At 33.0% G+C, this 26505-nt stretch overlaps 1 protein-coding gene across 6 annotated transcripts in view; it reads left to right on the top strand.

Moving 5' to 3' along the window:
• LOC145240003 (E3 ubiquitin-protein ligase HUWE1-like) overlaps positions 1-26505 on the top strand; it is a 232954-nt gene that overhangs the window by 94847 nt on the left and 111602 nt on the right. For all 6 annotated transcript variants that reach the window (XM_080103595.1, XM_080103593.1, XM_080103591.1 and 3 more), the window contains exons 18-31: positions 1073-1174; positions 1276-1356; positions 2627-2733; positions 4942-5119; positions 5429-5520; positions 10907-11124; positions 14939-14990; positions 15112-15288; positions 19010-19255; positions 20204-20886; positions 21669-21791; positions 23275-23348; positions 24537-24694; positions 25326-25448. In XM_080103595.1, the coding sequence (XP_079959721.1) occupies positions 1073-1174; positions 1276-1356; positions 2627-2733; positions 4942-5119; positions 5429-5520; positions 10907-11124; positions 14939-14990; positions 15112-15288; positions 19010-19255; positions 20204-20886; positions 21669-21791; positions 23275-23348; positions 24537-24694; positions 25326-25448 (2414 nt within the window). The remainder of the gene's footprint in view (positions 1-1072; positions 1175-1275; positions 1357-2626; positions 2734-4941; positions 5120-5428; positions 5521-10906; positions 11125-14938; positions 14991-15111; positions 15289-19009; positions 19256-20203; positions 20887-21668; positions 21792-23274; positions 23349-24536; positions 24695-25325; positions 25449-26505) is intronic.

Genomic DNA, 26505 nt, shown 5'->3' with positions numbered 1-26505 from the left:
ATATTATGATTTCAAATCTTCTGAATCTTGATGATCCAAATGACAGGATTACTGATATTTTCCAGAAGAGTCATTAGTCACAAGATGAGATGTGCCATTTGTCACTATGCTGAGAACTACGATAATTCCCGTTTTATTTTCTATTGATATTTGAAGATGTTAAGGGTTCGTTCATTACAATTCAAATGTGTAACTTTTCAAAATTTTCAACTACTTTCAATTTTAGATTTGTATCTATATCATCACTGAAGCAAAAGATTTAATCATTACATTTTCTTTAATAGCTATATTTCAATGTGACCTTCTGCAGAATCTAATTTATGAAATAGTATATCGTAAAAAGCTGAGGAGGAGGAGTGATGACATGTCTGTTCTTGCATCGTCATACTCTTCAGCCTTCATGGCTATGCCGTAAAGCTGTATCCAGTATTGAAGTCAAAATTTTGAAGCTTTGACAAATATGGTGTTGCTCATTAGTTATCACTACTCCTAGGTCCACTTTGTCATGCCTCATATATGGTTTAAATAGGAACTATTGTTTTCACTGATAAAATATGCCGACAAAAATTCATTTCTAAACCAATCATGTACAAAACAGTTTTGGCATAAAACAGTTCATATGGCATTAAACCAATCTTTTTTGGACCCACAATTTTCTATATTACCAAAATCATAAATATAAACAAAACAAAAATCTGTAAAATGTTTTTAATACAAGCAGCCAGTTTGTTGGCACAGATGACAACTGGCTACAATGATTATAATTGCACTCTAGATAGTCTAGTCACACACATAACTTAAAAAAGATTGAAATGGCTGAGTGTAACACGTATACACAATTCTTTGTTTATGATTTAAATGCTTAAATCTTACGTAATAGTAAAAGCTTAACTAAATTACAAAAAGTATGATCTGAAAAGTTTTGTCACAGTTGGCATTAATGCTAGACTATATTTTTCTTTGTGTATATCAGTATTTCATATTTTAAATATGTTGATCTAAATTAACTAATGCAGTTTATCTCCTAATCTAAAATTTTGTAACTAATATAGTTTGTTAATTTTCATTTCAGGTGTACAATGTTTTCCACAAAGAGCTGCACTCTTAAAATCCATGTTGAATTTTTTAAAGAAAGCTATTCCAGATAGTTCCTTTTCTGAAAGTATCAGGCATTGTAAGTTTTCACTCTTCACTAGATTTTCCACATGTTTCCCCCCCCTCCCCCTCGTTTTTCTAATTCTTGAATTGATATGAATAAAATATTTTTTATTTCAGTAATGGATGCTTCTCTCCCACAGTCTTTGAAACATATTATCAGTAATGCTGAATATTATGGACCATCGTTGTTTTTGTTAGGTAAGTATTGCATTATATTTCTGTTAATCTCTTTGTCTGTGTCTATTGTACTTTTTTCGGAAACTATCAGGTCAATCTGGCTGAAATTTTGTATGTATCTTTGTTATAAGCTGCAATAAATTAGACAATATGGTAAAAATTTGAGACAAAGGAATAGTATTTAATGCAAAAATGGACACAAATTTAACCATGGTCAACCATTGATTTGGCATGAAGCACTTTTTCTAAGTCAACAGCCATTACTTTTGCTCATTTTGAATGAGTTAAAAAAAAAAAATATATATATATATATATATATATATATACACACATGTTTTGTGGTTCAATTTTAAATTCTGAAAAAACAACGTATAGGGACATATATTCGATTTAAGAATTTGTTTGACAAAGGAATATATAGAAGGGGTTATTTTAATTTCCTTAATCCATGAATTTTTAACAATGGCTCATATCATCAGAAGAAATGAAATGCAGTTAGCGAAATGTTCAGCTGTGAATGGACGCTATTTTGCTTTTCAGCACAATTATTGAAAATAGTTTTTTGAGTGGTTGTGGATAATTATATGGAGAAAATTATACGAAAAGAGAAGTTGATACAACTTGGGTAGTCCATTATCTGAAGGAGTCCAATGTCATTCGGGGTTATAAGTCCGGGTGGGCAGAAAATAGGCACTTATCTTGCTTATATAAATTGGAATGCAGGTAATTTGACGAAATTACTGTTGAAGAAAATTTTTTATTTATTCATCAAATTTAAACTTCCACCTCCATACCACTGACTTGATATGGTTATTCCAATTGCTGAAAACTTTAAAATCAACTTGGTCCCATAAAATTTCAGGTGAGTCTGGCTTTTAATGCATCTTTCATGTTGTTGCTATGTCCTTTCACCATGCTTCAGTTGAAGCCGTTATCTAGGAGAGCATATATCAAGTGAGGTGTGGCTGAATTTTTGACAGCCGGGCCTGGTTATTAGGACTGATATTGAAAGGTGCTGAGTCTTTCTATGATATTTACCTAGCAACTTGCAACTATCTAGTTCATTATGGGTTTTAGTTCAAACCAATGTGAATGTAATTGAATTCAGCCATCCTCTTAATATTATAGAAATCTTATTTGTCCTGCCACCATTACCAAAAATGGAAATGGTTAGTGGTCTCCTGAAGTTTTCAGTAATGTTTAAACCACTTAAATTTGCTTAACTGTTTTATCAATTGAAAATTACATACAAATTTGTTTTATTTTACAAAGCTGATCTTTTCTATTTCAGCCACAGATGTTGTTACAGTTTTTGTGTTCCAAGAGCCGTCCCTGCTGTCATCACTGCAAGACAATGGCCTTACAGACGTTGTGCTTCATGCTCTCTTGACAAAAGATGTAAGTTTCCTATGAATAAAATGAAATATGCATCAAGTGCGCGTGAAAGCCAAACCACAACATAATATTAGGAAAATAAACAAATATTTTACTTGTTTGAAATTTATCACAAATATATTTCGGAGGTAGACTCCATCTTCAGTGTGTTCTTTTTTTTCCCTTTTCTTCCTTGCCATGTTGTAAATTTGGAGAAAGAAGTCTGTATAGAGCTGCACGTTGTATCTGGTGGTTATATTTTGAAATGTTTGACCTGTGCGTAGGTAATGCGAGAATAACATCAAGAATGAGAGTTCAGTAGAAACGTTTTTATTTGAATAAAATACGCATCAAGTGTGCCTGAAACCAAATCATAATTTAATATTAGGAAAACATTTCAAAATATAACCGCCAGATACAACGCGCGGTTCTATACAGACTTTCTCCCAATTTACCACATGGCAAGGAAGAAAAGGAAAAAGAAACAAAAGAACTCACTAAAGATGGACTCTACCGTTGAAATATTTGTGATAAATTTCAAACAAAATGTTTATTTTTCTAATATTACATTGTGATTTGGTTTCAAGTGCACTTGATGCTTATTTTATTTAAATAAAAATGTTTCTATTGAACTCTCATTCTTGAGGTAAGTTTCTTTTTGATAAATATTAATTTTTGTATAACAATCGTGAATTTCACTTTAAAGTTTGTCATTTACTATTTGAAAGATCAATGATTTTTCTTCACCCTTTCTTATGATCCTGAATATTTTTGATGCCTTCTTTAATTATGATTGTGTAGATTCTCAGCAAATTGGCAACTTAAAAGTATTTGCATTTTTTTTAATGATCTATAAAACTGAAACACTGGATTATTTGATTATTTTTCTCTTATTTTCATGTTTTGTCTGATCTTTTTCTTGTGCATTTTTTTCTAACTTGAAAACTTGAATTTCCAACTGAACCAATGGGTAAATTCTCATTTCTTCAGCTATGATCAAATAGAAATGTTGATTTATGTTAGTTATTATAAAGGTTTAGCATTACAGGTAACAATGGAGATATCTCTGCAGATAAAATAAATCCCAATCACAGTCCAGTAGCATTAATGTTGAAAGATGTATATAAAGTTCTGATTACCTGAAAAAGTAATGTGCAGTTTCTCTAGGAGAAAGCAGATATAATTTTAATTTTTTCCAAATTACCAAATGATTTTAATTATATGGCACAAAATAAGGTTGACATGCCATAAAATCCCCTGAAGCTAATCACACTGATCGTCTTGCCACCTTGTTTGTTATTACATTGAGAGAATACTTTCCAACTAACCCATTGTAAATCATGAATGTATGTTTGAGTTTTTGAGATGAAGATTGATAATTCATATTGGATTATTAAAACAACTGTTAAGCTTTATTCACAACATTTTGGTCGATGTAACCTCTGACCTTTAGGTGTATCTTGTCAAATTTGGGAATCTGCACAGAATGTTGAACAGAATGAACCCTTTATTTAGTCCGCAAGTGTAGCATGTTCTCACCGTGTCATCCATGACTGGGTAGAAATCCTAGATAATTCACAATTTTATTTAGTGTCATCCCAGCACTGAGAATTCAACTTTTAACTTTCAGAACAGTAACTTATAATACAAGGACCCGTGGTGTAGTGGATAAAGTATTTTGTAAAATTCAGTTATAAGTTATACTCTTCTGGAAAATTTACATGGAAAAGTCCTTTGTTCTTAAATACCATCACCAAATTGGGAAGGGAGGTTGGGACAGCTGATTCCCCCTACCCTTTCAACTAGTCATTCTTGTTTTGGATGTCTATTATATAAAACTCTGTAGGTTTCTAAAGAAAAGAAGGTTAAAAAATAAGTGTTTTTCTGTATAAAAATTTTTGAAGGAAGACTGAAGTAATCCTAAATTTCTGCCACATAATGAAACTGTGCCCCCCCTCCCTCTTTAAAACTTTAAATACATATCTGCTTTTAATAAAATTTAAACTTTATGTATATGATATTAATTGGAGTTTCTGAAATTTCAATCTCTTGAAACTATATTTAGTGACAAAACAGAAGGCACTCAAAAATGAAAAGTAATGATTTTATGACTATATAAAATTTTGCTCATTAAATCCTGAACAATCTTAAGTCTTTCTCTGAGTATTTTGTACTTTCTGTCTTGGAAAGTATCTTGATCTGATCTTTTGAATGATTTCTCAATCTATTTAGGTACCTGCCACACGTGAAGTACTTGCTTCTTTACCTAATGTCTTCAGCGCTCTTTGTCTGAACGCAAGAGGATTGGAAGCTTTTGTTCAATGTCGACCATTTGATAGACTCTTCAAAGTACTTCTTTCACAAGATTATTTGCCTGCCATGCGACGCCGTCGGAGTTCAGATCCATTTGGTAAGCCTTGCTACACTCTTCCTTTTTGTTTATGCTTCTCTTAACGTACACAAATGATTATCATGCTACAATTCAATCAAAAACACAATTTTGTAGAAAATGTAGAGCAAATAAAATTGTTCAACTTGGAGTTAAAAAAAAAAAACAAAAAAAATTCAATATTAATTTGCACGTGTTGATAACTAATTCCAATTTTCTTGAATGTTTAATTAAATTTCTATAAAGCTAATTTTCAAATTCATATTTTCTCTATCAAATTTGTCCATCTTAAAGCTGATTTGAATCCTAATTTTTATTTCCCTTTTGAAGGAGACACAGCCAGCAATCTAGGTAATGCTATGGATGAATTGATGCGGCACCAACCGTCACTCAGGACAGATGCTACTAAAGCTACAATCAAGGTATCAGAAGTATTTAGATGCTTTCACTTGTACATAATTTTATTACTATATCTAAATATTATTTAAAAAGATCTTATAAGCACAATTTTTGACAATTTATAAATTTTTTTTCATGGCCACTTTCATTGACCACGAATCCATGATAATTATGGCACTTTATAATAGGTTGAAGCTTTTTTTTTTCTCGGAAAACTAAAACGCTTATAATACCTGGAGAAAATGTCATTTGTCCAACAGTCAAAAAAGATTATCAATAGGGTTAGCTTGTTGATATAGCATTTGGCTCTAAAAGAAACCATGCAATGGACATGTTGGTTTATAAGAAACAGTATAATACGCACATATTACACCCTCTCGTTGGAGGCCATGAGTTTACTAAATGCAATGAGGCCATTTGTAGGCCCTGGCTGGTGACCTGTGATGCCTTAGGATATGATTCTGATGGCTGAATCCTTCAGTTTATCGGGGGATCAAAAAGGCCTAATTTGATCAATCTGCTGGTTACATAATGCCCTAATATCTATTAGTTCATCCCTAACCATTTTATTCTATTTAATTCTTCAAAAGTCCAAAACTTTACTAATATAAAATTATCCTATGGAATTGTGAGGATTTGATTCAGCATTAAATGACTTTTAGATGGTTGATATACCGTAAACCAAACCATTATACACACACGAAATCTATTTTGAGTATAATTTATTGATAAATATTTAAAATGTTCATGAAGAAACAAATACAAAACAGAACTGATACTCAGAATGGATGGTGGAAGTACTTTGTAAAATTGCAAAACTCATCCTTCCACATTAAAAAACGACCCTGGTGTCTAACTCTGTCCCGTGGGGAGGCATAGTAAATAGGTACTAGTGGTGTGCTTGATTGATTGGAAAATTTTTCAATTAGTTAAACTAAAAATTAAAAGGATAGCCCAAGAGCACACAAGTTATGGCTTAATTAGTTTTACAATTAAGCCCACTTTGATATCTGATACTATCAAACTGACAATACCACTGTATGACATTTAAAATAATAAAATAAAAATATAGTAATAAACTCAAAATAACATTTTCTCGTTTTTCAGGAAAATCTAAATAAAATCTGATTTTATCAAAACTATCATAACAGTATATACAGGTAGATCTAAGAACAAGGGTGCAATAGGATATGCAGTTGAATTTGGGAACAAAATTATCCAACTTCCTAAAGAAACTTTATATCCTCTCAAAATAAAAGGAAAATTTTTTTAGCATGTAAAATAGAAAATTTCATAACCCACTGATCATCAAATTATTTACGTAGAAAAACATTGTTGTATCCCAAGTCACAGCGAAATCTAAGGCTGGCACAACAGCTGAAACTCGCTATAAAACAAAAAAACCCTTCAACAAATTTAAAGTTCCATACACTGATGTCATGTGTTGATGCATGTATCTACAAGAAATGTCAGTTTTGATTGAGCATATTATAAACATATTAGTGTATCCATATTAACGTATCCAATAAGTTGATACAATTCACTCTCTCATAATGGAGACAGAGCTGTAAGAAGTTACGAAGGGAGGTCTTCCTCTCCCCCACTCTGTAATAGTTGCACAAAAGCAAGGCATTCATTCCTGCTTAAGGAGCCACTGTAGTAACTTGTCATGTCCTGTACATGGTGAAATGCTTTATTTTAGAATTTGTTCATTTTGCTCTTGCGATGTTCATATTATGAAATATTTGACGTCAGTGGAAATTCTAATGTTCTCTTTGAAGAGGTGAGTCTTTACCCTCAAATCTAATCTTCTATATAAATAAAACAGACGTGTGTGCTTGTGTGTGTAAATATCTAACAGGTAAACTATTAAACTACTGGTCACAAAGCACTGAAATTCTCAGGAAATAATATTCATGCACCAAGGGTGGTTTATAGTGAATATCTTTGCTTTACATGCATGTATATCGCATCCAGACATCGGCAAATTTACATGTAAATTGTTCATTAAACATTAGCAGACGTTTTGTTTTGTACGCGTTTTTTTTTTTCTCAGGCTGGAACGTTCGGTTCTTTTGAATTTCAATTCTGACACCAACTCAATTTTATGTTTTTTTTAAACGAAACCATACATACATTTTGTTTGTGGTTTGAAATTTGTAAATATGAAAACAAACCTATAAATCTTTTTTACGGTCTCATATTTACTTAATTTCATACATTATTTAAAGGCGGAGGTGGGGGGATGACACACAGGATACGGACAGTGCTGAAATAACGTTATTATTTAGAAAGACATTCTTAATATGGGGAGGGGAAGGTATTATTTAAAATATTCTATACTTTCACCTAACAATTTATTTATTAAAAAACTGACATGTATTATCTCTATTTTTGTTTAGTATTAGTTAACATTAAGATCTGTTTCTCAATCCAATTTCTTGATTAGTTTATTGTAAAGCAAGTGTTGCCTAATCATTAACTGCGCTTTGAAATATTTATTTTTTGAGTAGCATGAATTTTAAATCAGGTGCTTCTACAGTGTAGTACGCATATTTAAAAAAAAAATACAAACAATTTATAATGAAATCATGTATTTCGAAAAACTGCTAAGTCATTTTCCGGAAGTGACGTCATGTGTTGATGATGATGGGGGGGGGGTAAACACGATTATGTTACTTTAAAAAGTACTCTGGAGGCTGCCAGGGATTACCAAACATTCTTTTTTTTTATGTGATGTTGGGGTGTGGTGAATTAGTCCCTGTTTATTCTTCCAAGCATTACCACCACTTTTTCTGTTTATGGAGAGGGGGCCCAGTTGATGATTTCGCTGAAATGCTGCGTCATGTCAGATACTGCACTTTGATCTTAGCGAAAAGGCCAAGTAAGCGTAATATAGTTTTCTACCAGGCATTACCTCCTCCAAAAATAAAAAATACAAAATAACCGACACGGCATATATTTTAAGAGATGGGGAGGGGAATAAAAGAAGTGGGAATACGGAGTCAGACCCGGAAACGGCTGAAGCAATTTACGATCTCAAAATTACTTTAATATTAAAAGCTGAAACAGTCTACGATTTAGACATTACATTATTTCATGTATGTTTTTAAAACGGTGAGTTGGGGGGATATGAAATCAGTCCAGGAAATGGCCGAAACCGTTTACGAGTTAAGCATTACTATATTTCATTCATATTTTTAACAGTAGGGTGGTGCTTACAGTTAGTCCCGGAAATGGCTGCAACATTTTGTTTTAGACATTAATTTATTTAATGCATATTTATAACAGTGTGGTGGGGAATAAGTCAGTGCCGGAAATGGTTGAAACCGTTTACGATTTAAACATTACTTTATTTCATGTATATTTTTAACAGACATTATTACATAGTTATTATTTTTGTAGGGGGGGGGTGATAATGTGGGTTAAAATCATGAAAAAATGATTGTCTAAATTAGTAACATATCCAAGAATTATGAAAAATGATGAAATGCAAGTTAATTTATTGGTGTTTTTTTTTCATTTTTTTTTTTTAAATGAATTAATCGGCCCAGACAGTATATCAGTTATTTTCGTAAGGGGGATTGCGGTAATGTGGGTTACTATTATGAAAAATGTTTGTCGATATTAGTAACATCCAAGAATCATGAAATATGAATAAATCTATTGATGTGTTTTTAATGAAATAACTCGGACAATATATCAAAGTTATTATTTTGTATGGGAGGGGTTAATAATGTAGTTTAAAATTATGAAAAATGATTGTCGAAATTAGTAACATATCCAGGAATTATGAAAAATCATGTTAATTTATTGATTGATGCATTTGTAATAAAATAATCAGCCCAGATAATATATCAGTTATTTTTTTCGTAAAGGGTAAAGCGATAATGTATGTTACAATTATAAAAATAATTACCTAAATTAGTAACATATGCAAGAATTATGAAAAATGGTGAAATGTGAGTTAATTGATTGGTGTATTTGTAATGAAATAATCGACCTAGACAATATATCAATTATTATTTTAGTAAGGGGTAGGCAATAACGTGAATTACAAATATCAAAAATGATTGTCGAAATTAGTAACATATCCCAGAATTATGAGAAATAAATCAATTGGTGTGTTTGTAATGAAATAAACAACCCAGATAATATATCAAAGTTATTTTCGTAAGGGGGGGGGGTGATATGGGTTAAAATTATAAAAAATGATTGTCTAAATTAGTAACATATTTAAGAATTATGAAAAATGATGAAATGTAAGTTGATTGATTGGTGCGTTTGTAATGAATTAATTAGCCCAGGCTGTTATTTTCGTCTACTAAAATTATGAAAAATGATTGTCGAACTTAGTAACATATCCAAGAATTATGAAAAATGATGAAATTTGAATTAATTGATTGGTGTTTGTAATGAAATAATCAACCCAGACAGTACATCAATGTTATTTGGGTGGGGGGATAATGTGGGTTAAAATTATGAAAAATGATTGTCGAAATTAGTAACATATCCAAGAATTTAAACTTTAAAATTTTAAGATTTTGCGAAGACATCTTCCAAAAATGATTTTTCTGACAATAGTGAGGGAGGAAAGAAATGCAGTAATGTTGAAATTTATAGTGAAGCAAGGGTTGCGAACTCGTAAACCAACACAATGTATTTATGTATTAATTTGGAAATCCTAATGATCCATCTTCTAAAAATTTCAATCTTCTTAAAATCATGGTAGCCTTGGTGGAAGGAGGAATTATTTCATATATTGTACAATACCTGTCGAGAGTATGTTAAATTGTTTCATATATTGTATATAAATTACCCGTCCGAAGGTAGGTAAACATATTTTAAATATGTGTTGTAAATTACACGTCCCAAAAAGATAAAATTATTTATTATACATTCTGTAAATTACCTGTCCTAGGAAAGGTACAATTATTCCATATGTGTAATAGCTGTCCTAGGGTAGGTAAAATGTTCTTTTGCTAGAAATAGCAAATGATACATGTACATTAAAAATTCCTCTCTCCAAAGAATAACAATTATATTCAAAATCAACTTCAATTTTCTCATTGTTTATACGGTCCCAAGCAACGTCGGGTAACCCATCTAGTATGTTCAATAATTCAAACTGCTCTACAGATTCAAAAATTGAATTGTAAATTGTTTATTCACAAAATATACACATACAAATGAAATGGATCTGATAATCTATATACAAAATTGAATCTGGTAAAGAAAATACTATGAACCATCTTAAAACAACATTAAGTCTGCATAAAATAACACAAAAAGTATTAATGCTTTAAAACAAAAAGAACGTTTACTTGTCTACATTTTTAAATGATTTCACATGAAAAACTTTCAACTGCAATCTTTTAACGAATCTTGTAATATTTTTTATTTTAACAGCTGCTTGAGGAAGTATGTGCTATGGGTCAAGACTTGAAATACATTTGTCAAAAACCACAGCCCAAAGCAGAACAGTCCCAGAATGCATCACCCCGATCACCACAACCTCCCGATGGAGGAGGGTCATCAGATGAGGATGATGAAGATGATGATATGGCCAGCACTGCAAGTCAGAGCAGTGGAGCGAAACAGCTATTAGCTACAGAGCAACAAGCTCAGTAAGTGATTCGGATTGGGATTTCATTGATTTCACTTTAAAGCTTCATAGTTTTTTAGTTGCATAAAATTAGCTGTGCTTATGAGTTTATGCAATAAACTCTGAAACTCGCTGGCCATTATGAATTTTGGAACACGTCTGCTTGGCATAAGTGTATGTAATGTGAGCTATATTTAGTTTAAACTCTTTCATTCAATTTTTTTAATCATATGTGCAGAATTGAGGCTTAGAATAAGCCTTTGTTTAACAGGGTGGAATGATAGAATTAAAAACATGATTCCATTCCTGTGTGATGAAAATCAGTTTGTTGCAGACCATCTGCTAGTTGGCCAGTTGTGTACAAATCTCAAGAGCGATAGGAGCCTTATGTCTGAAAGTGACACAATGTTCAACAAGCAAGATCAGAGATGCGCCGCTGTACAACTTGTGCTCTTTATTAATCCTAGTTATGACAACAGGACCATTGCCAGTACACTAAAGATGTAAATCCGGACGGTTCAACGCTTGAGGGAACAGCTTAATGCATCGGACGACTCAGTTATGGTCTTCAGTGTGGTTTCAAGTGAGGGCCACATCATGCCACATCACATCTCCAAAGTTGGCTTGAAAGTAAATACCAGAGTCTATCTGCATGTGTTGAAGTGTGTGGGGATTCCCTGGTGCAATCTGGTAGCCACTGGCAGACCCTGAGTGTGGCAGCAGAATTCGGCACCGGCTCACAAGTTCAGAGAATCCTAGGCTTGGCTTCAGAAGTGTTACGACTTTGTACCCATCTCTTGCTATCCCTCCCACTTCCTCAAACTGAACCCATTGGACTACGTCGTTTGGTCATACGTCGAGAACATCGCTAACATGACCTCCCACAATACCAAAGCCAGCCTATCATCGCCAACTGTTGAGTATTCACCACGCTCCTGCCATCGCTTGTGGAAAAGGCATGCTCTCAGTTCCAAACTCCGATTGAGGCTGAAGGCGGTTACATTGAATAGATGTCAGGTCTACTACATAATCAAGTTACCTGAATTGATCTTTTCAATAAGGTTTAAAATGAAGCTGTAAATATTGTTTCACCCTGTAAGTATGCCAAAATGATTTCAAGTTTCTCACAATGCTTGTTCTGTGAAGTGTCGATGATTGCTTAAATAAAATGGAACCTGAACTTAGCAAAATGGAGGGGGGTGGTTACCAAGTCTATGATTAGGGTGGATGCCACTGAAAGTCTTGGAAAAAAAAATTTTTCATTTCATAAAAATTACAGCGTTACTTGGGTCATTGAAAACATTTTAAATTTAACTTTACAAAATAATGCTTTCAAAGGATGTGACTTCTTCCAATAAAACATTTGTTTGTAAATAAACATGCTGTGTGTGTGTGTGTGTATATATATATATATATATATATATTTTTTTTTTTCTTTATAAGGGAACATAAGTAGTGCAAAACTATTGTAATATAGTCTATATAATGTGTTCATATACTTACAAGTCTATGTGAATGTGTCTACAGTAGAATGCGGGATACATTTTTTCAGATTACGATGTGAATAAGATTATTTTTCCGGAACCTAGTTACGGTAGTTGTCGCGTATTACAGTGTTATTTAAAATGTTATTTGATTATATACATTTGTATCATGTACTGTATAAAATTTTGCTTAGGCCCTACCATATGGCGATTTCACCTTACGATGCTAATCCCTGGAACATATACCGTATCCCATGGTTCTGCTGTATTTTCATTTTGATGTGATATTTCCTAAGATGTTGAGTGTGTGTGTGTGTGATCGTCCAGTGATGAGTGTATAAAACAGGAAATAACATTCATGATGGATGGTCTTTAGGATAATAGGCAACGGATACAGTTCTTAGTTGAGGGGTAACGTCAGCCGATAGGAAACATACCTTGTCCGTCTGGGTTGATTGATTTGATGGATCCTTGAAAAAAGCTGCAAACTAAGATTTGTACGACTCAAAGCTTTGTTTGTATTTACAGCAGCTTTATATTTCGATGTTTCCCCATTGTAAAGCTGCACCCTAGTCTTAGATTTTTATTATCAACATTTCCTGACAGTTTCCCCTGCTCAGCCATTAGTCAGTGGACTCTCTCTTCCTCTGACTACAGACTTTTTTAACTAATTTGTCTTTAAAAAAAAAAATCAAAAAAAAAAAATCTCCCTATCTAAATGACATCAACACATATCACCACACAGCCATTGTCTGATCTGTCACAGAACTAGTTTCATGTAAATATTTTCTTAAGTTAAATACTTTCTTCACTTAAAAACATTCTGTTATTCAAACATTTTTTTCCTATCAAAATATTTCTAACCTAAACATGGACAATCAGTCATGCAGCAGCCTAAATGGTATTTATCAAGAGCCAATAGCATAACCCTATTCAGTGAATTTTATTTTTATATATATATATTTTTTTTACTCTTGTTCATCCCAAACAAAACATTACCACTTGGATGTAAGGGACTACTACTTCGGACCATGTTTACAGGAGACTAAGTATTGCATCCCGCCGGGGTCATTCACGGCATATCTGCCTTTTACATTTACAGATGCAATATCTTTCATAACCATCAAACATCAGTCTCGTGTATATATAAAGTATTGTGCAGTGTCTTTACACGTATGCATAACACAAACGTTTGTGGATATAACATCTTGCTTGTGTATCTGTGTGGGTGGATGTTTTACATATACCACGAACATTTTGTCGTCTCGTCTCTTAACGTTGAACAATTTGATTTTTATAAGCTTTTATTCTTTACTAGCGTTTCAGCCCGGCGTTGCCTGGGTGTTTGGATGTGTATGTTGAGCAAAAAAAAAAAAATGTGGTAGTAGGAAGGCAGGTTCGAACCTGTACTGCAAAGGAGGAAAAGAACGGGGTAAAACGTAACATTTATGCTGTTACGACCACCGCCAAACCGGAAGCGACATTTTTAAAAATTAAGGCTAGACAATCTAAAGGAGAGAATAATTTTTAAAAAAATATTGGCGAAAAAAAGTGATGACTCCTATGAAAAAAGAAAAAAAAAAATTCATGTCATGTTCAGCCAGCCCAAAGGCAGAAACTAGATTGCAAATTGAATCTCTGGTCGTTCGGAAACTCCCAATATGTTAACCCACCCATTGAAGATGCTGACAAACCTTCCCAAAATCTTTATTATACTCTACTTGTTTATTGTAAAAAAAAAAAAAAAAAAAAAAAATTCCAGTCTTAACTCAAAACATTGTTTTTATTTTTATTCTAACAACATTCTTCTATCAAAAGTTATTCGCATAACATTGTCTCTAGTTTAATTGTCTATCACTCACATCTCTACCTTGGACATCCAACATTGGCCAAGCCATAATATTCAACATGAGATGAGCAAGATGTCCGTTCACATTACATATAAACTTCTGCGGATTAGTATAGTCAGGGAAGCAGGAAACTGGAGGGAATTTCAAAGTCTAGCAGTCTGAGGGAAGAAATTATTAGAGAAGGCATTCTGGCATCTAGGAATTTTTACAGTGAAGGGGTGGAATTTTGCTGCTATATGTATGTCAAAGGTGGGGGGTACAAGTGCAATGAGTTCATCAAAACGCATCCCATTAAAATAATTGTGAAACTGGTATGCAACCTTGCATCGATGGGGCAGGGGTTGGTGTTTAATTCATAGTGTACAACCTATTTTGTTGTACCCTGTTTAAGAGTGAGACTAATTGTAGATACACCAGCTCAGGATACGCGTCATAGGAGGGCTATTCTACTAGGTGTGTACATTCATAATGAAATCCTTCACAATTTTTCTTTCTCTTTCAGGAATTCTCAAGAAAGACTTGCTATACCGTTAATGGATTATATTCTGAATGTGGTAAGTCTTCTGCTTTTCTTTCCTTCACTTATGGACATGCTAAAGTGTTTTATTACAATCTATGGCATTGCACAATTTTTGTACGTTAAAAAAAAATTCACTGAAAACTTTTCTTTTTCAGATGAAATTTGTAGAAGCCATCTTGAGTAATAATACAACTGATGACCATTGCCGTGAATTTGTCACACAGAATGGTCTCTATCCTTTGATGGGAATTCTAGGTCTTCCAAACCTCCCTATAGATTTTCCTACATCCCCTGCATGTCAAGCTGTTGCTAGTGTGTGTAAGGCGATTTTGGTAAGTATTCATGCATAGATTATTTTATTTAAATACTGAATACGAATGATAGATAAATTCTTAGAATGAAGATGCCGTTAGTGTTTGCATAGCGGCAGCCAACCATTTCATTTTGTTTCAATTTGACACTTTGTGAGAATGTAATATACAGGGTTTTTCAAAAAGAATACACCCCCAAATCATCACTCGATGCATCAAAAACAAAAAACATTACAAACCTCTAGCATGAACATGTGTTGTATATGCATTCAAGTTCCATTTCATGTTTTATAAGTGACTAGCGGGGGGTACCCGGCGTTGCCCGAGTGTTTGGAGGTGTGTGTGTGCTGTTAAATAAAAAAGAAACGGGGGGGGGGGTTAAGTTGGTAGGATTGAACCTGAAGCCCTGAGGCAAAGTTTGAAAATAAAATGTGAAAAGGAAAACATGAACCGTTCGGCCAGCCAGAATGAGTTACTGAAAGATGTTTGAATTTATTTAAGAACCAAATTGACAGGTGCCCGCACGGAAGTTGTTGAGCATTACGATGATGACGACGTAAGCAATAGCTATTCAGCAAATAAGGTCAATGACCAGGTTTGTTTGTTATAAGTGAAGTAAAAAAAGAAAACATAAAAATGAATGTTAAAACTTAAGGCGGAGGGGGGGGGGGGATCAAAATATAGAAAACCAAAAAACAAAAAAGAAACTAACATAAAGCAAACGAACAATGTTAAATGTAAAAATCGAAAAAACAAACAAATAAGCCGGTTTCGATATTAAAATTTAAAAAAATCGGTGGGTACCCGGGTGTTTGGAGGTGTGTGGTCGGGGGTGGATAAGCGAAGTAAAAAAAAACCCAGAAAAATGAACGTTACGTGAAAAATGGCTTAAATAACACTGGTTCAATATTTAAATATAAAAAATCGAAAAAAAAAAAGGAAAAAAAAAGACATCTCACACCACGATTCGAACCCAAAACGTTTAAATAACAAACCAACGCGCTAACACGATGTACATGAAATTTAGTCAGTTCAACTATTTAAAGTAAATCAGGTCATGACGTCCTCTGACGCATGCGTAGAACCAGTCGTCGTCACGAGGGGACCGTTTTTGTTGTTCGGTGTACAAACTTACGTGGACTCCTCAAATGCATTATGAATTCTCTCCACTTGCTCCTCTGTAATATATGGCCTTACAGGACTCTTGCGTTTGCACAGACGCCCACTCTCTTTAAATGATCGAACTCAGCATTAAATGCTCTCACAATAGGGTTGGATCAATGCCAGATTGTGTTCAGAAAGCACATTGCACTGTGACAATGGCATTTGTTTTTGCAAACTCAAGCATGCAAAACGTCTTCTGAGTGGTCGCCATTTTGATTGATCTTTCCACAATTCTGCTGTACCATTGGTTATACTAAGAACAACAGTGAAACTGACACCCAATCAAACTTTGATAGCTATTAGGTTGACAAGGTTCTTGAGAAATTTTTAATTTTGATTTCAAATGATGCATTTACAAATTTTGATTTCAAATGATGTATTTACAAATTTTGATTTCAAATGATGTATTTACAAATTTTGATTTCAAATGATGTATTTACAAATTTTGATTTCAAATGATGTATTTACAAATTTTGATTTCAAATGATGTATTTACAAATTTTGATTTCAAATGATGTATTTACAAATTTTGATTTCAAATGATGTATTTACAAATTTTGATTTCACGCTTTTATTATAGCTTTACTTTATATATCATTTTAAGGCGAGAAAGACGCTCTATCTAATCGTTTGAATAAGTTTTAAAACAATTCTTTTCAGAATGTTGAAAACAAGATAGAAAAAAAGCAAAGTCACACAATTTTCTAATTTCAATTTAAGCTGCTAAAACAGCTCGCGATATATCAATGAAGCGTTTGGCCCATGACCACTGCTGAATACACAGCACAATGGTGGTTTAAGAAACTTTGTGGCAATGATAAGTTAAAATGCACATGGTGGTGTGGTTAACTATCGGATGTTGATAACGATCAATTAAAAGCCAATCCACACAACTGTTAGAGAACTTGCTTCTGAATTAGACGTAACGCATACGATTTCCAATCACTTTAGAGATAGGTTGGAAAGAAAAAAAAATATTGATAAATTGGGTGCCTCATGAATTGAACGATAACCAAAAGAAACGCTGTTATGAGGTCATTTTCCCTCTTACGCAACAAAGGACAACATGTTTCTTGACCGGGTTGTGACTTGCAATTTAAAGTGAGTTCTTTACAGCAACCTGTTGATGCTCAGCTCAGATCAGTGGTTAGATGCCAACAAAGCTCCATGACACTTCCTGAAGCCAGAGTTGCACCAAAAGGAGGTCATGCTGACTGTTTGGTGGTCTGCGACTAGTCTCATGTATTAGTTTTTTTAAATGCAGGCAAAACCATTATGGCGGTGAAGTATTGTCAACAAATGAATGAACTGCATTAGAAACTTCGACAGCAACACCTAGCATTAGTCAACAGAAAAGGCCCAATTCTCCTCCACAACAATGCCTGACCGCACGTTGCTAAACCGACCCTGGAGAAGTTGAACAAATTGGGCTACTAATTTCTACCTCATCTGCCATACTCTCTAGACCTCTCATCTATCAACTACCACTTTCTCAAGCATCTCGACAACTTTTTACGTAAGAAATGCTCCAAAAACGTAAATGATATCAAAAACGCCTTCAAGCAGCTTCATCACCACCAGATTGCAAGATTTTTACGTGACTGGCATAAATGCTTGTTTTGCGTTGGCAAAAGTGTTGATTCTTATGGTGCTTATTTCAATCAATAAATTTTGGGTTGAGCCAAGATATATTCATCTGAATTTAAAAGTTAAAAACAAGAACTTAGTCGTCAACCTGATACCTTATCAAATAACCACGGATTCAGTACGCGACAATGCTATAGACTTGAAAACACTGCATAATGATTTTGTGTGTATTCGTTTTGAAACTGTGTACACCACTGCATATGCACTCGCTTCAAATATAGATGTATACATGCAGTTGGGGAATGCTTGTGAATTTGATATTCTCATGAAAATTCCTTTGAGGGGAATTTAACCTGCGTTAGGTGAATACCACTGGCATACTGTTATAATGGCTTGTAGTCATTTGTGTTCAGTTTCTGAAAATCTTGACTAATTTCTTCAAGGGAAAAGTAATACAAAATTTCCTAGTTCACCAAGTTGGTAAATTGTGCACTTCTGCAAGGTGTGTATTTAGGCTGCATTCTTTCATTTAACCAAACATTGTTAAACATTACAATTCCTCTAATTGATTATATCTTTTTAATTTGGATAATTTTAATTTTTCGAAGTGCACTGTTAAATACAAAACACTTTTTTAATACTAAGGATTCCAAGTTTTTTTTTAAATTTGTTTTTTTTTTTAATATTGGGTTGGCAACTAAGTTCTTGCCGTTTTCTTAAATTGTTTTGAAAATGTTATATTTTATTTTAGTTATTTCAACTTATTTTCAAATCCTCAAAAATGCATCACTGATTAAATAGTTATTTTACTTTTAAAAATGTAGTTTTTTTTTTGTTTTTTTTTTAATCTACACGAACATGGTTGCCAACCTAATACTTTTTAAGTCCTCTTAATGTATTTTTAAATTTTGTTTTTGTGAAAAATCTATTTTAAGACTTGAACTATAAACTCTTTGCCCGGAATCATTAGCTACACTTTCTCTTTGTTTAGACCTTATCACGTGAACCACAGGTGTTGAAAAAGGGCCTTCTTCGACTGAATGAAGTGTTGGAAAGTTTGGAAAATCTGCATAAGCCCCTGCCGCGACCAGGTGGTTCCCTTCTGCTCCGAGAACTTGCTCTGGCCTCCCACATCCCAGATGCCATCTACTGCCCTCAAGCAACACCTTTGTTGCACTCCCTTTCGGCTGCCCATGCTTATGTTATGATGTTTGCTCATGTCTGCCGCATGGGTCAGGTAATCACATCGCTTTCCTACTTCTGTGTTCGTTTTGTGTCAAGAATTTGCCCCATATTAAAAAACAAAAATAAAGAAAAGTCTATCCATGATGAAACGAAAATTTTTCAAACATCACATAAATTGATCAAATATTTTTAAGGAAGAAAATTTTATGGGTAACAGAAAGACACCCGGCTTTAAGACAATTTTAAAAGAAAACAAAAACAAAGGGAGATAACTCGATATTTCAAACTTGGAATTTATCTTGTAATGCCTTCCATGAATTGCTTTAAAATTATGAAGAAAAAAAAAAAAATACTTGATCAATTTATAACTCTTGGAATATGACGTTTTTGCTTTGGCATAGGTATGCAGATCATAGATTTTTGTTATTTTATGAGAACTGTTCTTTTTCTATATTCATGAAATTAATAATTTTTGCTGTTTGTGAAACATCTAAATTGCAATTTTAAGTTGTAAGTATTCAAATTATTCACCTAATTTTTTTTTTTTTTTTTTTAATTTTATTTTAACTTTTAAAAAATATGAAGTAGCTGTACCTGCCCTGCACCACCTGAGATCCAATGAAGTTATTTTACTAATTTATTTGCATATTATGAAAAAATATTGGTCATATACTTATATTCTTTGAAAAAAATTTTTTTACTTTATTTTAATTTCTTTTCTGGTAGTAATTGGAAAATGTTTTTACTTTACCTGTTATCTGAAACTACATGTTAACAATATACTTGCAAAGTATATTACTATAGTTCCAATAACATGATACAACAATAACGGATAAAAATTTGTTAGAATCTGTTTTAATCTTAAATGCTGTTTATGGCTAACCTTTGATAACTATATGTAAAAAAAAAAAAAAGAAAAAAAAAAAAAAATTTATATTTCCTTGCTACTTATGTTATCTCTAAGAATTCTAATTAATTTTTTTTTTTTTTTTTTCTCCAGAGTGATATCCGTACAATTTCTGTGAGTCACTGGGGTTCAGAGTTGGGGCTTCAAGTGTTGACTGGTTTGAGCCGCCTCTACTGTTCTCTTGTTTGGGAAAGCACTGTCTTACTCGCTCTCTGTACAGAGGATATGTTACCAGCTGATTGTGAATTTGGTCGAGCAGATCTTGAGAAACTAATGCCAAAAGATTTGAAAATGGACAAAGATGACAAGAACTCTCCTGAAAATGGTGGCTCTTCTACTACCAGCGGCGTTGTCTCCGCTTCTGGTTTGAAACACAGCACTGATGAGATGGGAAGTAATGGCGTGAGTGCCGCCCTCGAATCACTTACAACATCTGAAAACCAAGAAACACCGATGGAAACCAATGAAGTAAACGGCTCTGAGAAAGAATCAAATAAGAAATCTAAACTCTGCCCTACCTTACAGGCTCAAGTGAAACAGTTAAAGCCCTTGCTCTCTGTGACTTCGCGTTTAGGCCGAGCCTTAGCAGAACTGTTCAGTCTCCTGGTTAAGCTATGTGTTGGCACACCCGTCCGCCAAAGACGCAATCACCAGATGCCTGCCACACCAACAAACCCAACACCTGCTGCGCAGGCAGTGGCAAAATCTCTTATGAAACTCTTGGCGAATGCATTCAGCTGGCTCCCACCACCGAGCTCGCCAGTACCGAAGCTGAGGTGAATATTTTTTCATTAAAGATTTTTTTGTTCAAGTAGATGGAATTTAAAAGTTTTGTCTGTAATATTTAACATTGCAACTCGTTTCTTGCAGTTTATGTACCAGCAAGACCTGTTAACTGGGGTTGGCCAGTGGAAGACCCCCTCCCCCACCCACACACACACACCTTGTAAACAAAAATTAAACTGTGGTTGTTGTTGGTGGCCAATCCCCAACGTCCTAATGTTGAACGGCTTTCAGAGTAGACAACCCCCAACTTCATGTTAAGAATGGAATACACCTCAACCTCGCCATGATAAGAATGGCTTTCCGAATAGATACCTCATTTTATGGGGGTGGGGTAAGAGGTGTCAGTGTTTGCCCCAAATTTAACCTTGATATTCAGTCAGGGTATCCACCTGCAAAGACTAAAAACAAAACAAAAAAAAAAAAATGGGGGTGGCAGCACACCAGAACAAGGTTGGCTGGAGGAAATAAGTTGCAAAGAAATCTAATGACCAACCCGACAAGTCTTCATACTGTGTGCAAATTATTACTGAGTCAGGCAAACAAAAAAACTTACTACCCGCATAAATACACTAACAAGATAAAACAACATACGTCATTTTGTTACTAAATACTCACATGTATTACTTACATATTAACACTATGAATATATTGAGCTACACATTTCTAAACCTTTTAACTACTAACTCAACTTTCTTTTCCAAACACTTTTTTATATAAATGAACATGTTCATGATTGAAAGTAACTTTTATATTCTTATCTTATTGTTTATAGGTTGACATTTCTGGTGTGTTGCGTTGGCTTTCTTTCTCCAATGTTATTTGATGATAAAAAATCACCTTACCATTTGATGCTACAAAAATTCTTGTCCTCTGGAGCACAAGCAGCCTTTTTTGAGTAAGTAACATTCCATTTTTATGTCTATGAGCTGGCCAGTGTGGAGAGATTTTTTTAATCCTATTTTATTTGAAAAAACGTTATTAACTGTGTATATGGTACTAAAATTTCAACCTTCCCCCATGGAATCTCTTTATCAAAATATCAGCACTCAATTGCATTATAGGATCAATGATTTCACTGTTTTAGACATATGAACCCTATTTTTGGGGGTGAGAGTCTGTCAGTATACGAAGTAGAAAGTGTGGATCCATTTAAAATCTGCAAAGAATGGGTGATTTGTAATCCTTGGACTAACACTGGAGTTCTTTTTTCAAGAAGCTACCAAAACCTTCACTGTATGGTGTTACACCAGATCTGGCATCCCAAGGTTATTTTCATATCAGGTGTGATGAATTAACCCTGTAGTTTTAGAGCCTATAAGTGTTTATGAATATTAGTATTTTTCATTTGGAATTCCCATCCTGACTATACTATTGATACTATATCTGAAATATTGTTCCATAATTTTAGAATCTACCATCTTTTTCACATGTTTATTCCAAGGATGCTTTATGACAAATTTACTCAAGTTGTTTATAAAGGCTAAAAGCTATTTGAGAATAAGGGTTAACTATGATAGATTGTCAGTAAGATGAAGAATATGCGAGTTGAAAAGAATGGAATAAGTAAAATTTGATTAGTTATAAGGAAGGTTTATTTTCAAAATAATCATGTTGTAGTCTTCAAAGAAACAACCATGTGACAATGTGTTTTACCGATCCAAAATTCTTAGAAAAGCATCAGGTTTTCAACAATAAAATCTCATTGTAAAACCGACATATTAGTAATGGGTATGTGTATTGGGATGCTGTCCTATTGGTTTGCATATTTTGATGGATTCAGTAGCCATCATTACCTTCCCCCTCTTAAGATAATTGAAATATCTGATTTGTACAAAATTTGAATCATAGAAATTAAAGACCAATGCAAAACATTCCCAATCCATTTTTGTATTATGTATTGGAGTTTTTTTTTGTTTTTTTTTTTTAATGGATTGTTTTTCTAAGGTGCAAAAAATTAGTAAGGAATTCATGCAAAATGTCGATAAATTAAGATAGCAATAAAGGCAGTTATAGTCTGTTTTAGAGATATTTATGCAAAGTTTATTTTTTAAACTCATAAGTTTAGTGCTAAAAACTATTTACTAATTTTTTTTTTTTTTTTAAACACTTTAAACAAAGAAATCTTGCATTTTCTCCCAACTAAGAATTTAATTAATTTGACCATTATTTTAACCAAGACAAATTTTTCTGTAATAAAAATAATTGCACATTTATAATTTGTAACAAGTTTTTGCCACTTGGCTTAATTTTGATTTAAATACAAATCTTTCAATACACACATTATTCCCTTTTTATTTTACCATATGCAAATTTGTCCGATTTCTTTAAAAGTATGATGTAAGTAACTGTTAGAAAATGCTGACTGTTCCTTATTCCAGTTCTTTCAATTGGGCTTTGACGATGGGAGGTAAATGTCCTGCTTCTGAAGGCTTGGAACATCCTGACCTTCCAGGTGAGTTTACCTTTTATTTTTTATATTCAGCTTAAATGGTATTGCTCGCTTTTTAAAATTATACACATATTTGGAAATACATAAACAATAATCCCCATCAAAATAATCTGCTTAAAGAACCAGCCCCCCCCCCCCGACACACGCGCGCGCGCGCGCGCGCGCCAATGCTACTATAAAATGGGCTTAATATTAAAACATTTGCACATGTGGGTAGAAGATTTCTTTCTATTAAAGAAAGCATCCAAAATTATTCATCAGAATTTTCAGTCCTTGTTTAGAATTTCTACTAAAGATAAAAATTTGTATGGTGAAAATATATTCTAAAAATCATGTATTTTTATTTTGAAATATATCAAATTTTATGAGTATCCAATGAGTGAATGACTGTCTCGATCACATTTTGAAACAATCCCAAGAAAAAGAACTCTAATAATAATTCTAATTTGCAAGATTTTTATAATGCATGCAAATTTTGATTAATTGCTTAAAAATGATTTTTATAAAAAAAGCTGTTTTTTAATTAGGAATTTTACACTCTGTTTTAATATAAAAAATATTCCTGAAAATGGTATAAGCATAAAATAAATTGAAAAAAATTGTCTCAACAGTAGAATACCTGTCCCAGGATGGGTATAAACTATAAATAGAGCATTATTTTTCTAATTTTAATGGTTTTTCTTTGGAGGAGATATGTTATGGTTTCAGTGCTTTCAACTATCCATAAATTATATCGTTTGATGGGAAAATGTGCCTTATTGGCTGAAATGCATATTCCATAATTCACTGTTAGTTGAAAAGTTTAGGATTTTAATATGCATATTAATATACTTCAAAAATTTGTATAGCATTTTTTTTTCATCTAGCTTAAGAGTTTAGCGGGAATAAAAGTAGATGACCCCCTTAATAGGCATACAAAAGTGTTATTTAATATTAAAATTCGTAATGATCTGTTCATTGTTTTATATTGCCCTGTGTGTGTATAAGAAAATCTTTTAGGATGACTGGAGCAGAAATCTGCAAGTTTAGAAAAAAAAAAAATCTATTTAATATAGATTTGTTATAAAATAGTTTTTCTTGTATTGACCTAACTTTGATACTTAAAAGCTTAATCACTTTATTTAATGTGTGAAAATGCATTGGCATGAAACATTGTAAGTAAAATCACGTTTGTAATTTTTTAAATTCTAGAAGGAACTGGAGAATTTCTTGATGCTTGGCTGATGTTGGTAGAGAAGATGGTCAATCCTAAAACTGTCACCGAATCTCCACATGTCCTTCCGCCCAAATCAAGTCAACCTGGCTTTGTCCCATTCAGCCCAGTACAATATCTTATCACAACACAAAAGGTAACATGGTTTTGCTGTTAATGGAAAAATGCAAAAGATTAATTTCATGAACTAATCAAAATAGCTTATAAAACAGTTTCCCATGAGCATAGTTCCCTTAAAAAAAAAAAAAAAAAAATTGAATAAAAAATAAAAACTGCAAAAAATACATGAGCAATTAATATACATTTAATATTTTTATCTTGAAAATAGAAGACTCTTTGAAACCTAAAATATAGTAATATCTATAATTTACATGCCTTTTGTTTTCCACAAGGCTATCTGTTAATGGTTCAAATTAAAAAAAAATGTATTTTAGAACGCATTTTTAATTACACCAATGGTATGCATAAATTTGCTCACACACAATTTAAAAATTATTGCATGAAAATAATTTTTCTAAAATTTACACCCACGAATAAATATTTTAAAGTATAAAACCTGTTAGTAAATGTCTGGATTTTAGGGTTAAGTAACCTCGAAAGGTTGTGAAGCAACGTACTAAAAATTTATTAGTTAATGTCGCTTCAATTTTTAGTTTATTCATCATGTTCAATAACTTTTAACTTGGATTGCTGAAAAACTTGCTAGTCATTAACCACAACTGAATTTCTGGTACTTTTCTTACAAACTTTTTATTTTATTTTTTCAGGCTGCTTTTCATGCGGTGATGAATTTGTGGAGGAGAAAACCTCTTAAAACTTATGGCAGTCGAATGTCTGAGTCGATGCTGGCCATACTTTGTCATATCATCAAAGGAGAAAGCGTTATTAAGGTAACTTTTTTCTTTTCAACACTAATGTATATAATATATATATATATATATATATATATATACACGACTCGTTCCCCACTGTTATTTCGTTATCATTCTTTTCAACACTAATGTATATTATATATATATACACGACTCGTTCCCCACTGTTTCATTATTCTTTTCAACACTAATGTATATAATATATATATATATACGACTCGTTTCCCACTGTTATTTCATTATCATTGCTATCATTTAGTGTTAGCTAACTTGCATCAATTTCATACATCCAGTATCACTGCGAACCTTCAGTTTTTAATTTGTAGTTAAAATTAAGATCCATGAACAAGTCTAAATGTGGGTTCTCGTACGATTTTAAGATTTGCTTTGATAGTGGAGTCATGTGTTCAATGGACGTCTTTTTCAACAGCCGTTTTTGCGTTATCTGATTGTATGTGCCTAGATTATGATGTCATGGCAAAATGGCTTTCTGATATGGTCTTCTGTAGTCTGCTCTAATTTATATTTATAATTTAAATGCTTGCACAAAATTTGGCACATCCCTCTATTAGCTATGACCATTAACTCTGACTAATTTGCTATCAGTAGTCAATTTGGGTTCATCTGATCCAACATAATGTGAATGTTGTGGCTTTAATCCGTTTGCATATAAAGGTATCCTGAATAAGACAAGTTCATAGATATTCAGCTTTTTGCATGACTAAACAAGCAGAGATTATATTAAAACTGTTTCTGTGTTGCGAAATTACATGTGGATCTTCCACATCCGAAACAAGCAGAGATTATATTAAAACTGGTTCTGTGTTGCGAAATTACATGTGGATCTTCCACATCCGACTGCCACACGGAAAGATTGGGAAATAACTTGTACCAGAATTCATTTTCAAAATGAATAAACTCCTAAATTTAAAATTTTAATAGTTTTTGTTATTCAATTTGCAAATATTTTATTGGTCGATTCAAATTTTTGTTCCTTGTAAAGAATTGGTAAATTGGATCAAACATATTTGAGCATCTACACTTTTCTAACTGTTGAGCCCATCTTTTTAATGTT

The sequence above is a fragment of the Euprymna scolopes genome, chromosome 19 (assembly GCF_053919585.1).
Source record: "Euprymna scolopes isolate OS-2025 chromosome 19, ASM5391958v1, whole genome shotgun sequence".
NCBI lineage: Eukaryota > Metazoa > Mollusca > Cephalopoda > Sepiida > Sepiolidae > Euprymna > Euprymna scolopes.
This window is presented reverse-complemented; position numbering and strand designations above follow the sequence as displayed.